General features: G+C 43.2%; 1 protein-coding gene across 1 annotated transcript; it reads left to right on the top strand.

The window, feature by feature from the left end:
• Window positions 1-5,257: 5,257 nt before the first annotated feature.
• On the top strand, window positions 5,258-8,466 carry LOC140399558 (G-protein coupled receptor 84-like). Its single transcript, XM_072489101.1, has one exon. It carries the CDS (start codon window positions 6,245-6,247, stop codon window positions 7,373-7,375), a length of 1,131 nt encoding a protein of 376 aa, XP_072345202.1. The 5' UTR covers window positions 5,258-6,244; the 3' UTR covers window positions 7,376-8,466.
• Window positions 8,467-18,844: the final 10,378 nt, after the last annotated feature.

Genomic DNA, 18,844 nt, shown 5'->3' with positions numbered 1-18,844 from the left:
GGCTGTTATTCTCTATAATATACACAGATACTGTTATTCTCTAAAAGACAGAGACTGTTCTCCTCTATAATATTCAGGTGGCTGCTATTCTCTATAATATACACAGAGAATGTTATTCTCTATAATGTACACATAGATTGTTATTCTCTACAATATATACAGGGGCTGCTATTCTCTAGAATATACACGGGGCAGTTATTCTCTATTATATACACAGAGACTGTTATTCTCTATAATATACGCAGATACTGTTATTATCAAGAATATACAGAGGAACTGTTATTCTCTTTAATGTATAGAGGGGCTGTTATTCTTTGTTATATACACATAGACTGTTGTTCTCTATAATATACACAGAGACAGTTAGTATCTATAACATACAGAGGGACTGTTATTCTATTAATATATACTACGGCTGTTATTCTTTGTAATATACACAGAGACTGTTGTTCTCTATAATACACACAGAGAACGTTATTCTCTATAATATACACAGAGACTATTATTATCTCTAATATACAGAGGGACTGTTATTCTCTTAAAAATAAAGAGGGGCTGTTATTCTTTGTTATACACACAGAGACTGTTGTTCTCTATAATATACACAGAGAATGTTATTCTGTATAATATACACAGGGACTGTTATTCTCTATAATATGCACAAAGACTGTTATTTTCTATTAGAAATACAGGTGCTGTTATTCTCTATAATATACACAGATACTGTTATTCTCTATAATATACACAGAGACTGTTCTCCTCTATAATATTCAAGTGGCTGCTATTCTCTATAATATAGACAGAGACTGGTATTCTCTATAATATATGCAGGGGCTTTTATTCACTATAATATACACAGAGGCTGGGATTCTCCATAATATACACAGGGACTGTAATTCTCTATAATAACGCAGGGGCAGTTATTCTCTATAATATACAAAGGGACTGTTATTATCTACAATATCCAGAGGGACTGTTAGTCTCTTTAATATATACAGGGGCTGTTATTCTTTGTAATATACACAGAGACTGTTCTCTATTATATACACAGAGTAGTTTGTTCTCAATAATATACACAGGGACTGTTATTCTCTATATTATACACATATACTGTTATTCTCTATAACTTACACAGAGACTGTTATTATCTATAATATTCAGAGGGGCTGCTATTCTCTTTAATATATACAGGGACAGTTAGTCTTTGTAATATACACAGAGACTGTTGTTCTCTATAATATACTCAGCGTCTGTTGTTCGCTGTAATATACACAGAGACTGTTATTACCTATATTATACAGAGGGAATGTTGTTCTCTTTTATATATACAGCGGCTGTTATTCTTTGTAACATACACAGAGACTGTTGTTCTCTATAATATACACAGAGTCTGTTGTTCTCTATAATATACACAGATACTGTTATTCTCTATAATATACACAGAGACTGTTCCAGTCTGTAATAATCAGAGCGGCTGATATTCTCTATAATCTCCACAGACACTGGTATTCTCTATAATATACACAGGGGCTGTTATTCTCTGTAATATACACAGAGACTGTGATTCGCCATAATACACACAGGGGCTGGCATTCTATAATTACACAGGGGCTGTTATTCTCTATAATTACACAGGGCTGTTATTCTCTATCATATACACAGGAGCTGTTATTCTCTACAATATACACTGGGGCTGTTATTCTCTTTAATAAAAACAGGGGCTGTTATTCTCTATAATATACACAGAGTCCGTTGTTCTCCATAATATACACTGAGACTATTATTATCTATAATATCCAGAGGGACTGTTATTCTCTTCAATATATACAGGGGTTGTTATTATTTATAATATACTCAGAGACTGTTATTCTCTACAATATCCACATAGACTGTTAGTATCTATAATATACACAGAGACTGTTGTTCTCTATCCTGTACACAGAGAATGTTATTCTCTATAATAAACACAGGGACTGTTATTCTCTATAATATGCACAAATACTGTTATTCTCTTTATAAACACAGGGGCTGTTATTCTCTATAATATACACAGATACTGTTATTCTCTATAATATACACAGATCCTGTTCCACTCTATAATATTCAGGAGCCTGCTATTCTCTATAATATAGACAGAGACTGGTATTCTCTATAATATACGCAGGGACTGTTATTCTCTATAATATACTCAGGGGCTTTCATTCTATAATTACACAGGTGCTGTTATTCTCTATAATTACACAGGGGCCGTTATTCTCTATAATATACACAGGGACTGTTATTCCCTTTAATATACACACTGATTGTTATTCTCTATAATATATACAGGGGCTGTTATTCTTCGTAATATACACAGAGACTGTTGTTCTCTATAATATACACAGAGACTGTTATTCCCCATAATGTACACCTGGGCTGTTATTCTCGAAAATATACACAGAGGCTGTTATTCTCTATAATATACACAGCGACTGGTAATCTCTGTAATGTACACAAGGCTGTTATTCGCGGTAATGTCTACAGGAGCTGATGTTCTCCATAATATACACAGGCACTGTTATTCTCTATAATATATACAGGGGCTGTTAATGTCTATAATATACAGAGAGGCTCTTATTCGCCACAATACACACAGGGGCTGCTATTCTCTATAATATACATACGGACTGTTATTCTCTTTAATATACACAGGGACTGTTATCCTCTATAATATACACAGGGACTGTAACTCCCTTTAATATACACACATATTGTTATTCTCTAAAATATACACAGGGACTGTTATTCTTTAGAATATACACAGGGGCTGTTATTCTCTTTAATAAAAACAGGGGCTGTTGTTCTCTGTAATAAACACAGAGTCTGTTGTCCTCTAGAATATCCATATAGACTGTTAGTATCCAGAAGCTACAGAGGGACTGTTAGTCACTTTAATCTATACTGCGGCTGTTATTCATTGTAATATACACAGAGACTGTTGTTCTCTATAATATACACCGGGGCTTTCATTCTATAATTACACAGGGGCTGTTATTATCTATAATAACACAGGATCTGTTATTCTCTATCATAGACACAGGGGCTGTTATTCTCTATAATTACACAGGGGCTGTTATTCTCTACAATATACACTGGGGTTGTTATTATTTTTAATAAAAACAGGGGCTCTTATTCTCTATAATATACACAGAGTCCGTTGTTCTACATAATATACACAGAGATTGTCATTATCTATAATATACAGAGGGACTGTTATTCTCTTTAATATATACTACGGCTGTTATGCTTTATAATATTCGCAGAGACTGTTGTTCTCTATAAAATGCACAGAGCATATTATTCTCTATAATATACAGAGATTGTTATTCTCTTCAATATATACATGGGCTGCTATTCTCTTGAATATACACAGGGGCAGTTATTCTCTGTAACATACACAGAGACTGTTAGTATCTATAATATACACAGAGAATGTTATTCTCTATAATATACACAGAGACTGTTATTATCAATAATATACAGAGGGACTGTTATTCTCTTTAAAATATACAGGGGCTGATATTCTTTGTAATATACACAGAGACTGTTAGTATCTATAATATACACAGAGACTGTTATTATCGATAATATACACAGAGACTGTTGTTCTCTAAAAAATACACAGAGACTGTTATTGTCTATAATATACAGAGGGACTGTTATTCTGCTTAATATATACTACGGCTGTTATTCTTTGTAATATACACAGGGACTGTTGATCTCTATAATATACACAGAGAACGTTATTCTCTATAATACACACAGAGACTGTTATTATCTATAATATACAGAGGGACTGTTATTCTCTTAAAAATCAAGAGGGGCTGTTATTCTTTGTCATACACACAGAGACTGTTTTCTCTATAATATACACAGAGACTGTTATTCTCTATAATATGCACAAGTACTGTTATTCTCTATTAGAAACACAGGGGCTGTTATTCTCTATAATATACACAGATACTGTTATTCTCTATAATATACACAGAGACTGTTCTCCTCTATAATATTCAGATGGCTGCTATTCTCTATAATATAGACAGCGACTGGTATTCTCTATAATATACGCAAGGGCTGTTATTCTCTATAATATACACAGGGGCTTTCATTCTATAATTACACAGGGGCTGTTATTCTCTATAATTACACAGGGGCATTTATTCTCTCATATACACAGGGGCTGTTATTCTCTGCAATATACACAGGGGCTGTTATTCTTTTTAATAAAAACTGGGGATGTTATTCTCTATAATATTCACAGAGACCGTTGTTCTCCATAATATACACAGAGACTGTTATTATCTATAATATCCAGATGGACTGTTATTCTCTTTAATATATACAGGGGCTCTTATTCTTTGTAATATACACAGAGACTGCTATTCTCTATAATATACACAGACTCTGTTGTTCTCTATAATATACCCTGAGACTGTTAGTATCTATAATATACAGAGGGACTGTTATTCTGTTTGATATATACTACGGCTGTTATTCGTTGTAATATACACAAACTGTTGTTCTCTATAATATACACAGAGAATGTTATTCTCTATAATATACACAGAGATTGTTATTCTCTACAATATATACAGGGGCTGTTATTCTCTATAATATACACAGAAAATGTTAATCTCTATAATATACACAAAGACCGTTGTTCTCTATAATATACACAGAGACTGTAATTATCTATAATATACAGAGGGACTGTTATTCTCTTTAATCTATACAGGGGCTGTTATTCTTTGTAATATACACAGAGACTGTTGTTACCTATAATAAACACAGTGACTGTTCTTCTCTATAATATTCACAGAGACTGTTATTCTCTATTACATTCAAAGGGACTGTTATTCTCTATAATATACACAGGGGCTGTTAGTCACAATAATATACACATAGAATGTTATTCTCTATAATATACACAGAGATTGTTATTCTCTACAATATATACAGGGGCTGTTATTCTCTATAATATACACAGCGGCAGTTATTCTCTATAATATACACAGAGACTGTTGTTCTCTATAATATACACAGACAATATTGTTCTCTATTATATGCACAGGGACTGTTATTCTCTACAATATACACAGATAATGTTATTCTCTATTATATACACTGGGACTGTTATTCTCTATTACATTCACAGAGGCTGTTAATCTCTATAATATACACAGGGGATGTTATTCACAATAATATACACAAGGGCAGTTATTCTCTATAATATATACAGAGACTGTTCTAGTCTGTAATATTCAGAGAGGCTGCTATTCTCTATAATCTCCACAGACACTGGTATTCTCTATAATATACACAGAGACTGTTATTCTCTATAATATTCACAGGGACTGTTATTCTCCATAATATGCTCAGCGACTGTTTTTCTTTATAATATGCACAGCGACTGTTATTCTCTCTTATATACACAGAGTCCGTTATTCTCTATATATTCACTGAGTGTATTATTCACTATAATATCAGCAGAGACTGTTATTTTACTTGATATGCACAGTGGCCGTCATCGTCCATAATATACTCTATGGAGTGAAGCGGTATTTCCTGAATTCCATCAGCCCCTACCCTCCCCAACCCGAGTTGATTTTCTAGTGACCATCTGATACTGATCCGCACTTGTTCTGGTCTATCTGGCACTTCAGAGTAAGCACCTTCCCGACGTCGACCCTTTCCCAACTGAGCTGTGGTTTCGACTACGTCGGTTTGGTCCCTGTACTGTTTGTTGCTCACCCGTATGACGTCGGCGTTTTGGATCTGACTGCAAACCCCTGAAGGTTTCGCGGAATCGTTCCAAGTATTGCCAAATTCTGGGTCATGGAAATTCCGTCTCTCTCTCTATCTCTGTCTCCCCCTCTATCTCTCTCTGGGTGATTTGGAGAGGAAGCTTCAGAAAAAGGAAGCAGGTCTGGAACAAACCGGGCGTCAGAGGAACAGTTTGTGCAAACTCTCCGCAGCCGCACTGCTCTATAAAGGGGCTCCGAGCAAGTGCCGGGCAGAGGCAGGGCAGTCGTCACAACCACTGCACTCATCGGGTCGAGACACCATCGCTGCCCGTCGCCAATCTCAAGACGTTCCTTTCCTCTTCGGGTCGATTGTGGTCGTGATTGTGGTCTTCAAGTGTCGTTTTCGATTGTGAATTTCAATTGTGGTCTTCGGTTGCGGCCTTTCTCACAAGGGGAGCTCGATGGATCCCAACTCCTCCTTCAGCAACGTGACCTGCCACCCGGCTGTCGTCAACTACCGCTACTTTGGCGCCCTGCTGGGGATCCTGGTGACGGCCGTGGGGACCGTGGGCAACGTCATGACCGTGCTGGCCTTCGCCACGGACAAGAAGATCCGCACCCGCCTCAACGTGCTAATCCTCAACCTGACGGTGGCCGACCTCATCTACTGCGCCTTCCTCCAACCGGTGACGACCGACACCTTCATCCACTTCGCCTGGCGGCAAGGCGAGGGCATGTGCCGTGTCTTCGGCCTGGTCCTCTTTCTGGCTAACTCCGTCTCCATCTTCAGCCTGATCCTTATCGCCATGAGCCGCTACGTCCTCATCTCGGACACCCGGAGGTTTGACCGGGTCTTCTCCCGCCATATGATGCCCTTCTTCGTGGCCCTGCCCTGGTTGTTGGGCCTGGCGCTTTTCGGGCCTCTCTGGAATATCTATGTCTTCCTGCCGCCAGTCTGCACGTGCAGCTTCCACCGGGAGCGGGGGAGGCCTTACACCACCATCCTCATGTTCTTCATGTTCGGCCTTGGGCTCAGCTGCATCGGGATCTTCTACTTCCTCATCCATCGCAAGGTGAAGGCGGCGGCCCAGGCACTGGACGGGTACCGGCTGGAGGGCGATGGTCGCGGGAGGAAGCCAATGGCGGCTGGGGTCTCCACGGCGGACAGTGGGATCGCCGACGGCCCCAGCGCCAACTCCCTGTCCGGGGAGGCGCCCACAAGGTCGACTGATGCCACGAGCGTTGAGACCGCAGCCCCTGGCACCGAAGTGGTCTTCCAGGGTGGGGAGAGCGAATCATCCGGCTGCCAAGCCAAGAGGAGCAGCAGCGCCGAGTTCCGGAAGGTGACCCGCATGTGCTTCGCAATGTTCCTCGTCTACGTGACCTGCTACTTCCCCTTCTGCTTTCTGCATGTGGTGGACGGGAAGAAGCGGGCCCCCGTTCTCGTCCACATGGTGGCTGGCAATTTCACCTGGCTGAACAGCTGCATCAACCCCATCCTCTACGCCATAATGAACCGACAGTTCAAGGACGCTTACTTGGGGGTTCTCCGCAAGGGAGCCAACCTCTTCACCCGCCCGGGGAGGCAATAGGAAGTTTCTTTGAGCACACCTTCCCACCTCACTCTCTCCATTCCATTCAAGAGTCTGTTTCCTAGGAACAGGACACGGTCATTCGGCCCCTCTCCTCCAGCCTGTTACACATCAACAGGTGGAGGTCATTCATCCATCCCACGCCTCCTTTAACTTGGTGAGGCCACGACTGGAAGAATTTTGGCATCCTTATGTGAGGAACTTTGTTCTTGCTCTGGAGTGAGAGGTTTACCAGACCAATTCATTGGATAACGGGACTGACGTTGGAGGAGAGATGGAGTCAAATAGCATTGTGTTCTCAGGAGTTCAGGAGAATGTTTGAGGATCTTATAGAAACCTACGAATTTACAACAAGACCCGACAGGGTAGATGCAGAATGGACGATCCCGATGGTGGGAGTTTCCATACCAGGGGGGCCGAGGTTTGAGGATACGGGGTAGACCGTTTAGGGCAGAGATGAGGAGCAATTTCATCATTTAAATATTGGTTGGTCTGTGGAGTTCGCTCCCACAGAAAGCAATTGAGACCAAAACAGTGTATGTTTTCGAGAAGCGGTTCGATTTCACACTTGGTGCAATGGAATGTGAGGGGGAGGGGAGCAGGTGACTGAGTTTTATTAAAAACGTAGAATGCCGAATTCATTTTTTTTCCAATTAAGGGGTACTTTAATGTGGCGAATCCACCTACTCTCCACATTTTTGGGTTTTGGGGGCGAAACCCACGCAAACAAGGCACTGAATGTGCAAACGCCACACAGACAGTGACCCAGAGCCGGGATTGAACTTGGAACCTCGGCGCCCTGAGGCAGCAGGGCTAACCACTGCGCCACCCGGCTGCCCTTCAGGTGACTGAGTTCGATAATCAGCCAAGATCAGAATTAAGATCGGAGCAGGCTCAAAGGGTAGAATTGACTCCACATATTTTCTCCAAGACTCAGACTGTTTTTCTTTCTTGGTGTTTGTCTGGGAGTAAATATAACACTTAATGGGGTATTGTGTCACTGCATTGATTTAGGGGTAATTATAAGATATTGTCTTATGTGATGTTAAAGTTATTTTCATGCTGTGTTAATAAAGTTTTGTTTTAATCGACCACTTCGTCGTCTCGTTGTGGGATCACACCTGGAGTACGGTATCTTTCCGCACAGCCTTAAGGGAATTTCGGCCCAGTTTCCGACCCACCACGGGTCGGTCGGGGGCCGTAATGGACACACAGGCTGGACTTGGCGGCGAAGGGGAGGCTCTGCGCCGACTCCGGCTCCTCACCGTCAACCTCCGGCTTCCTCCGGCCAGGCGTATTCCACAACAACGTCCGCGCGAGGTGGGACGGTCCCCCACCCCGTTCCGACTCTTCGCCCTCCCGCTTCTCATCTCTGAGTCGGTGTCCATCTTCAACCTGGTCACCTCACGTTTCTTAAACATCCCCTGCTGGATTATACATTCAAGCTGTAGACAGGGGTCCGCGCAGGCGGGAGTCCCCGAAACATAGTCAGGACGGTGAGGCGAAGATCGGCGGCGTGGTGTGAGATCTCCGTCAGTCCACCGGCCGAGAACCCCACAGCGCCCCTTTTCTCCGATACAACCTCCTCAAACGGCAGGGAGAGGAGGCCCGTGGCCTCGGACAGAGATAGAGGGAGAGAGAGGGACGGAGAGAAAGATACAGATGGATATGCCCTCTCTCCCTCTCTATATATATAAATAGAGAGAGCGGGAGAGGGAGAGACAGACAGATAGAGAAAAAGGAAGATAGAGAGAGAGACAGAGAGAGAAAGGTATAGAGAGCGAGAGACAGAAAAAGAGAGATAGACAGGATGAGACAGACAGAGAGTGAGAGACGAAGAGAGAGGTGGAGAGACAGAGACCGAAGGAGAAAGAGACAGACAGATAGACAGACAGAGAGAGAGAGAGCGAAAGAGAGAGAAGTAGAGGATGAGCGAGAATGACACGGAGAGAAGGAGATAGAGAAAGACTGACAGAAAGAGAAAGTCAGCGTGTCAGGGAGAGACAAACAGAGCGACAGAGACAGACGGAGGCAAAAAGAGAGAGAGTAGAGTGAGAAGGACGAGAGAGAGAGAAATAGAAAGTTAGAGAGAGAGACGCAGAGAGATAGGAGAGAGAAAGAAACACCGGCAGAAAGAGAACGTCAGTGAGGGGGAGAGGCAGAGAGACAGCGCAAATCAGGGGGAGAGAAGAGAGAGACAGAGGGGGAGTCGGTGAGATAAAGAGATAGAGAGCGACAGAGAGAGAGAAAGGGCAGCACGAGGTCCCAGGTTTTATCCCGGCTCTGGGTCACTGTCCCTGTGGAGTTTGCACATTCTCCCCGTGTCTGCGTGGGTTTTGCCCCCACAACCCAAAGATGTGCAGGCTAGGTGGATTGGGCACGCTAAATTGCCCCTTCATTGGAGAAAAATTGGGTACTCTAAAAAAATTTTTAAAGAAGAGACAGAGAGAGAGACAAAGAATAAGGGGGGGACAGAGAAATACAGGGCGAGAGAAAGAGGCAGAGAGATACAGAGAGAGAGAGAAAGAGATAGAAAAACGGACAGACTCAGAGAAAAAGACAGAGAGAGATAGAAATAGAGACATACAGAGAGCGACTGAGACAGAGAGAGAGAGACAGAGACATGGAGAAAGAGAGAATGATTGAGAGCAAGGCAGAGAGAGAAAGTGAGAGGTTAGGGCGAAAGAGAGAGATATAGAGAGCGGAGAGACAGAGAGAGAGAGAGAGCGGGAGACTGAAACAGACACGAAGAGAGACAGACAGAGACAAATAGCGACAGAGAGAGCAGGAGAAAGGGAACGAGACACAGAGAGAGAGAGTGACAGAAAAACAGAGATAGGGAGAGAGATAGGCAGAGAAAGAGTGGGAGAGACAGGCAGTCAGGGAGAGACGCAGTGAGAGGGCAAGACAACGAGAGAGAGAGACAGAGATAAAGAGAGAGAAAGAGAGAAGGTATCAGACAGAGAGAGACAGAGAAGTAGCGTGAGAAAAAGCGAGAGGAAGTGGGGGAGGGGGCGACGCAGAGAGCGGGGGAGAGAAAGAGAGATAGGGAGAGAGAGAGAGACGCAGAGAGAGATAAAGAGAGAGAGCGAAGACAGAGAGACACATGCAGTGCCACAGGTCTGAGGTCCGACAAGCATGCTTCCACCGTTTCCCTCTGCTTCCTACCATTGAGCCAATTGTATATCCAATTTTCCCTCTGTCCCTTGGGTTGACAGGGATTGGTTTTTTTATCCAGATTTTAATTTAATGAGCACAAATATGTATCCAGTGTGGGTATGTGTGACATTTCAAAGACATGTTTGTTTAGATAATGTTACTCTGCATCTGCTGTTATTATTCTTTGAAGTGACCTTTCCACCCTAAGCCCTCCTTCTGCTGCTGATAAACATATCACTCACATACAAGCTCCATCCTGCTCACTGAATTTAATTTTTTTTCTCGAGTAGCTAATTATTTTTTTCTTTTCCAATTAAGGGGCAACTTAGCGTGGCCAGTCAACCTAACCAGTACATCTTTGGTTTGTGGGTGTGAAACCCACGCAGATATGTGGACAATGTGCAAACACTGTTGGGGAGGTTTTAACCTAATGTGGCTGGGGGATGGGAACCAGATTAGGAAGTTAGAAGTCAGTAAAGAGGCAGCAACTAAAGCTAGTAAGGTACTAGATAATAAACTCAATGTGACTAAGGGGAAGAGTAGACAGGGTCGAGATGATGAACGCAAAGGGACAGGTGGTCTGAGGTGCATTTGTTTCAATGCGAGAAGTGTAGCAGGTAAGGCAGATGAATTTAGGGCTTGGATTAGTATCTGGGAATATGATGTTATTGGTATTACGGAGACTTGGTTGAGGGAAGGGCAAGACTGGCAGCTAAATATCCCAGAGTATAGATGCTTCAGGAGGGATAGAGAGGGAGGTAAAATAGGTGGAGGAGTTGCATTACTGGTCAGAGATGATATCACACCTATGATTAAGGAGGGCACGAAGAAAGATTCGAGAACTGATGCAATAAGGGTAGAACTAAGCAATAGGAAGGGTGCACTGACATTGTTGGGACTTTACTACAGGCCTCCCAAAAGCGTGCGTAAAGTAGATGAACAAATATGTCGACAGATTATAGAAAAATGTAGGAGCAATAGGGTGGTCGTGATGAGAGATTTTAACTTCCCAACATTGAATGGGACTCATGTAGTGTTGGAGGCGTAGATGGAGCAGAATTTGTAACGGGGCATCCAGGTCAGTTTTTTAGAGCAGGATGTAAATAGTCCAACTCTGGAAGGCGCCATACTGGACCTGGTATTGGGGAATGATCCCGGCCAGGTGGTTAAGGATTCAGTCGGTGATTAATTTGGGAATAGCGATCAGAATTCCGTAACTCTTAGAATACTCATGGACAAAGACGAGGGTGTCCTAAAGAAAGAGTGCTAAATTGGGGAAAGGCCCAGTATAACAAAATTCGGCAGGAGATAGGGAATGTGGATTGGGTGCAGCTCTTTAAAGATAAATCCACATTTGAAATGTTGGAATCTTTTAAGGAAAGGTTGATTAGAGTGCAGGACAGACATGTCCCTGTGAAAATGAGGGATAGAAATGGCAAGATTAGGGAATAATGGATGACGGGGGGAATTGTGAGACGAGCTAATATGAAAAAGGAAGCATACATAAGATCTAGGCGACTTAAATATGATGAAGCTTTGGAGGTATATCGGGAAAGTAGGACAAATCTCAAACGCGCAATAAAGAGGATAAAAGGGGTCATGAAATATCATTGGCTAACAGGGTTATGGAAAATCTCAAAGCATTTTATACGTATATAAGGAGCACCAGGGTAACTAGAAAAAGGATTGGCCCACTCAAAGACAAATGAGGGAATTTATGCGTGGATTCAGAGGAAATGGGTGAGATTCTTAAAGAGTACTTTGCACCGGTATTCACCAAGGAGAGGGACATGACGGATGTTGAGGCTGAGGATGGATGTTTAAATACTCTCGGTCAAGTCGGCAGAAGGAAGGGGGAAGTTTTGGGTATTCTAAAAGGCATTAAGGTGGACAAGTCCCCCGGTCCGGATGAGATCTATCCCAGGTTACTGAGGGAAGCGAGGGAAGAAATAGTTGGGGTCTTAACATATATCTTTGCAGCATTCTTGAGCACTGGTGAGGTCCCGGAGGACAGGTGAATTGCTAATGTTGTCCCTTTGTTTAAGAAGGGTAGCAGGGATAATCTCGGGAATTATAGACCTGTGAGCATTACGTCAGTGGTAGGCAAACTGTTGGAGAAGATACTGAGGGATAGGATCTATTCACATTTGGAAGAAAACAGACTGATCAGTGATAGGCAGCATGGTTTTGTGCAGGGAAGGTCGTGTCTTACAAACCTAATAGAATTCTTTGAGGAAATGACAACGTTAATTAATGAGGGAAGGGATGTAGATGTCATATACATGGACTTCAGTAAGGCGTTTGATAAAGTTACCCATGGCAGGTTGATGGAAAAAGTGAAGTCGTATGGGGCTCAGGATGTACTAGCAAGATGTACAAAGAACTGGCTGGGCAACACGAGATAGAGAGTAGTGGTGGAAGGGAGTGTCTCAAAATGCAGAAAGGTGACTAGTGGTGTTTCTCAGGGATCCGTGCTCGGACACTGATGTTTGTGATATACATAAGTGATCCGGACGAAGGTATATGTGGTCTGATTAGCAAGCTTGCAAATGATACTAAGATTGGTAGAGTTGCAGATAGCGAGGAGGACTGTCAGAGAGTACAGCAAAATATAAATAGATTGGAGAGTTGGGCAGAGAAATGGCAGATGCATTTCAATCCAGGCAAATGCGAGGTGATGCATTTTGGAAGATCAAATTCAAGAGCGGACTATATGGTCAATGGAAGAGTCGTGGAGAAAATTGATGTACAGAGATATCTGGGAGTTCAGGTCCATTGCACCCTGAAGTTGGCAACGCAGGTCGATAGAGTGGTCAAGAACGCATACAGCATGCTTGCCTTCGTCGGACGGGATATTGAGTACAAGAGTCGGCAGATCATGTTACAGTTGTATAGGACTTTGGTTAGGCCACATTTGGAATACTGCGTCTAGTTCTGGTCGCGACATTACCAAAAGGATGTGGGTGCTTTAGAGAGGTTGCAGAGGAGGTTCACCAGGATATTGCCCGGTATGGAGGGTGCTAGCTTTGAAAAAGATTGAGTAGATTAGGATTGTTTTCGTTGGAAAGACGGAGGTTGAGAGGGGACCTGATTGAATTCTACAAAATTATGAGAGGTATGGACAGGGTGGATAGCAACACGCTTTTGCCAAGAGTGGGGGTTCAATTACAAGGGGTCACGATTTCAAGGTGAGAGGGGGAAAGTGTAAGGGAAATGTGCGTGGAAAGTGTTTTACGCAGAGGGTGGTGGGTGCCTGGAACGCTTTGCCAGCGGTGGAGGTAGAGGTGGGCACAATAGCATCATTTAAGATGCATCTAGACAGAAAGATGAACGGGCGGGGAACAGAGGGAAGTAGATCCTTGGAAAATAGGTGACAGGTTTAGATAAAGGATCTGGGTCGGCGCAGGCTGGGAGGGCCGAGGGGCCTGTTCCTGTGCTGTAATTTTCTTTGTTCTTTGTTCCACACGGGCATTGACCCAGGGCCGGGATTCGAACCTGGGTTCTCAGCGATGCAGTCCCAGTGCTAACCACTGCGCCACATGCCGCCTTCTCACTATTTTTGAAAAATACCTTTAGAGTATTTAATTATTTTTTCTAATGAAGGAGCCATTTAGCCTGGTCAAGCTACCGCACCTGCACATGTTTGTTATTTGGGGGCGAAACCCACGCAGACACGGTGAGAATGTGAAAACTCCACACGTACAGCGTTTCTGTCTCCCGTGTCAACCATTATCGCATGGATTGCTGAATTTCCCGTCGCCTATTCTATTGAACACACGAAGGTTGCAGGATAAATGCTGCTGACAAACAGCAGCTACTGCACTGTCTGCATTGACGTCTACGCCCTCTATACAGATCTCTACATCAATGACACGTGCAGTCCCAGCAGACGAATAGAAAAGGCTGCCGTTTATATAGTTAGATGTGAAAAATGTTACAAGAGTAGCTTTCCAACTGCCACAAACGCCTAACGCGGTGTATGCAACTAATGGAGGTCCAGGCTCGAGCAGCTGAATGGCCTACTCGTGTCCGAATGTCTAAGATAATGATGATCTTACGTTCTTAGGAAAGCTCTTCAAATGTATGGAACAAAAATGATGAAATAGTTGACTTTGTCTGCAAAACTCTGAACGTTTTCCAGATCCCCACGTGGCGAGATCAAGACAAAGAATATAAATGTAAGTGTCCGTGCTCCAATACGGAGCAGGTGGAAACATTGACTATGACAATCAAGACTTTGCTATATGTTAATTGGAAGGTCGATCCTGAGCACAATAACTGCAATTTTGGCAACCGTTAGTTTCGGCCCATTCTACACATCCGTGCCTCAGTGATGTGCAGAGCTCCAGAAGACTGCTTGAGGAAGTAGTTTAAAAAATAGCTGCCAGATGTGACTATTGCTTGAATTTTTCAGGAGGACTGTTTGGTTGTTCAAGTGTTAAAGGCAACAATCTCGCAAATATCACAAAGTGGCTTTCCGTGAGCAGAAACCTGGAAACAAGACTCAAAAATCAGCCAACATTGAGAGCGTGGTCACTATTTGAGACGACAGCATTAGATTTGAGGTGTCAAGTTTTGGGGGAAAAAAGTGTTTTGAATTCAAAGATGCTGCAGATGATAGAAAGAGGAACTTCGACACGAGCAGGAAGGACGGTGACTCAGAACTAACAGAATAGCGCAAAATATATTGACTAAACATTCCCGCACTGGGTTCACGTTCTGCCCTCCAATTCAACTTCTAAAATCTCGTGATGACCCTCGTTCATGAATGGGCCCTGTCGATGCCGAATACCCCACCCCATTACTTGATCCAGGTTGAAAGCAGATAAGAATATGATTGCCTCTCCTCGGGGAAACAGTGGTGCTGGAGGCCTGAAGGCCTCTATAACTATGTTTGTACCTGCAAATTCCGTGCAGGTTCACTTCACAATGTGGACACACGTTCTTCAGCGTTGTCACCACGTTTGTAAATTCCTTCATTTCTGTGGCTTTGGGACACTCGACTGATTGGTCGTTATAGAGGGAATTCAGGTCGAACCAAACTCTGCTGTATCCAGGCCACGAGCAGATCAACTGTCTCTCATTTCCAATTGATACTTTTCCACCCTCCAAATCATGGCATGAAGTCATTCCGTTGTGTTCAAGTATTATGTAGATCCAAAACCCTGACTCTATTTCTCTCCGCAGATGCTGCCGGACTTGTTCAACGTATCCAGCATTTTCTTTATTTATGTAACATAGGGTAAGCACCCAGCTAAATACCGAGCGGTCAGTATTTACTCCAAAGTATGAAATGTGGAATTGAGAAGACATTTTAACCCAGAGAGTGGACAGAGTATACAATATGGTACTTTCTAAAGTAGTTGTGACAAAAGTAGTATCATTTAGGTGTGTTTTATCTGGAAGTGAGTGGTTGATCTAAAAGATGATGAGGAAGTGGGGATGAGGTTGGATTAACCAGGGAGCGAGGAAGATTGTGTTCTGTATCAATGACAGTGCAGGAGATGTGGGGCCGGATTGCCTCATTATTTTTAGCAAATGCAAATATATTCAATTGATTCCAGTCCTGAATCGTTAGAAAATGCATTGACAGGGAAGCACGGTGGTGCAGTGGGTTCGTCCTGCTGCCTCACGGCGCCGAGGTTCCAGGTTCGATCCCGGCTCTCGGTCACTGTCCATGTGAAGTTTGCACAATCTCTGCGTGTTTGCATGGGTTCCGCCCCAACATCCCAAAGATATTCAGGCTAGGTGTATTCGGCCATGTTAAATTACCCTTTAATTGGCAAAAATTAATTTGGCACCGTAAATTTATTTAAAAAAGAAAATGCATTAACTAGAAGTCAATGCATTTAGTTTGGAACTTTACACAAGTGATCCAATGTAATTTAAACCTGACAGCCGGAGCAGTACACGCGAGTAATTGCTGTTTTAAACAAAAACAATGAAAACATAACGTGGCAATGCCGTTCATGTTTCTTCAGTTGTAAATATTATTCAACCTTCCGAAGTGAAACATTCCTATTAGAGCAGCAGGCGAGTTCAGAGGAATTTATTTATGGACATGTCTGAAATCCAGTCACATCAGTGCGGAAACATATTTAACATTGGGACAGCCCCCTCTAAACTAATGCATTTCTCTGCATCATCTAAACTAAAGGAAATGCAGCAATAAGTGGGTGACCGTCAAATTATCGGAACATCGGCACCCATCGCATATGTCCTTGGGCTCCCAGCTGCTCACAATCTATGTCAAGGTGTTTGATGTGGTGGAGGTGGGAACGTGTTTCAAACGCAACAGTGCTTCATAATGTTGCTGTCGACACAGAACTAGGTGGATAAATTAGCAGTGGCGGCGATGAAAGGAGGCATCAAAGGATTTAGGCAGATGTAAATAATTGGAGATGAATATGCGAGGGGCAATAATGGAGGATAATGAAATATTGTCATGTAGAAAATCAGGGAGCATCGACGAACTGAGAGAGTATTTCAGAAATAGTGAGAAACCTTGATATCCGAGGTGACTTGCATAAGATTACGTATATGTAAATACAAGCCCACATGCAGGTTCATCAGTGAACTACGAAGGTAAAATATAGGCTGGCTTTCGTTGCAAGAGGATGTTAGTCCAGCAAAAGAACGTTTTGCTTGCCACGCCTGGAACAATGGTAAGCCATCATTTGTGGGCATTGTGTATAGTTTTGTCCTCCTTGTGTAAAGGGGAATAAGGGTACAAATGAGACAGAATCGAGTTTTAGATTGATGCCTTGGGGAGTGTGGGTAACCTCCCACGCGACATTGAGGATATAGACTCCTGCCTTCCTTCCGATGAAGGAAAGCATGCCGTATGCCTTCTTGACCACTCTATCGACCTGCCTTCAGGGTACAATGGATCTGAACACCCAGATCTCTCTGTACATCAATTTTCCCCAAGGCTTTTTCATTTGCCATATAGTTCGCTCTTGAATTGGAACTTCCAAAATGCATCACCTCGCATTTTCCCGTGTTGAACTCTGTCTGCCATTTCTCCGCCCAACTCTCCAATGTATTCTGCTGTATTCTCTGACAGTCCCATTCACTATCTGCGACGCCACCAATCTTAGTGTCATCTGCAAACTTGCTAATCAGACCACTTATACCTTCCTCCAGATCATTTATGTATATCACAAACAACAGTGGTCCCAGCGCGGATCCCTGTGGAACACCACTGGTCACAGTTCTCCATTTTGTGAAACTCCCTTCCAATCGAACTCTATTGTCTGGTACTTTATGTTCAGCGGACGGTATTGGCTGATTATTGAACACTGGTTTTGTTCTGTCACAACGGATATTTATGACTCTCGGGTCTGGACAACATTCGAGTTCCTCCACCACATTCTAACCCCGTGTGTTCCATTTTGCCCTGATTCTGCTGCTCAATGTTTGCACCGTCAGATACATTGTCGTGAGCAGCAGGGCCCGCAGGATATTGCGGGATCACAGCAGTCGGGACAGTCCCAGAGACACAGAGATGGAGAGTCGGAGGAAATCTATCATTTTACTGTTTATTAACTCAGCCAATTTCATCCTGTTATTGTCAATGTTCATGATTTTTTCCCCTGTGGAACAGGATTGGTTTTGTTGGGTATAAGGCTGTACGGCTGGATGTTTATGTTAGAAGGTTGAGGGGTGATCTGATCGAAGTGTTGGAGATACTAACAGGAAAAGACAGCTCAGCTAACATTTATGCTGGTTGAGAGAGTAAAAGTACGGGGGTGCGGTCTAAAAAATAGGGCCTGGCCGTTCGGGAGAGATCAGACATAACGTTTAATTCCGAGATAGATAGGTTTTTGTTCAGCAAGCATATTCAGATATCTGGGCCAAAGGCAGATACGAAATGAAATGATAATCGCTTATTGTCACAAGTTGGCTTCAAATGAAGTTACTGTGTAAAGCTCCTTCTTCATATGTCAGTCCTGCCATCCGGGAAATTAGTCTGATAAACCTTCGTTGGACACCCTAAATGGCAAGAATGCCCTTCTTGAAACTCGGAGACCAAAACTGCACACAATACTCAAGGAGTGGCCTCACAAATGCCCTATATAACTGCAGCACGACATCCCTACTCCGATACTCAAACCGTCTCGCTGTGAAGACCAGCATGCCACTGGAGTTCCTCACCGCCTGCTGAGTCTACATGCCAACTCCCCGACTGTTCCACCATGACACCCAGGTCACGGTGCACTTCACCTTTTCCTGAACTGCCACCATTCTGATATGCATTCCTCCTTTTGCCAGCAAAGTGCATAACCTCATATTTATCGATTATTTTGC

Source organism: Scyliorhinus torazame, chromosome 23 (assembly GCF_047496885.1).
Source record: "Scyliorhinus torazame isolate Kashiwa2021f chromosome 23, sScyTor2.1, whole genome shotgun sequence".
NCBI classification, from domain to species: domain Eukaryota; kingdom Metazoa; phylum Chordata; class Chondrichthyes; order Carcharhiniformes; family Scyliorhinidae; genus Scyliorhinus; species Scyliorhinus torazame.
Note: the sequence above shows the minus strand (reverse complement) of the source record. Positions and strands in the feature narration are given on the sequence as shown.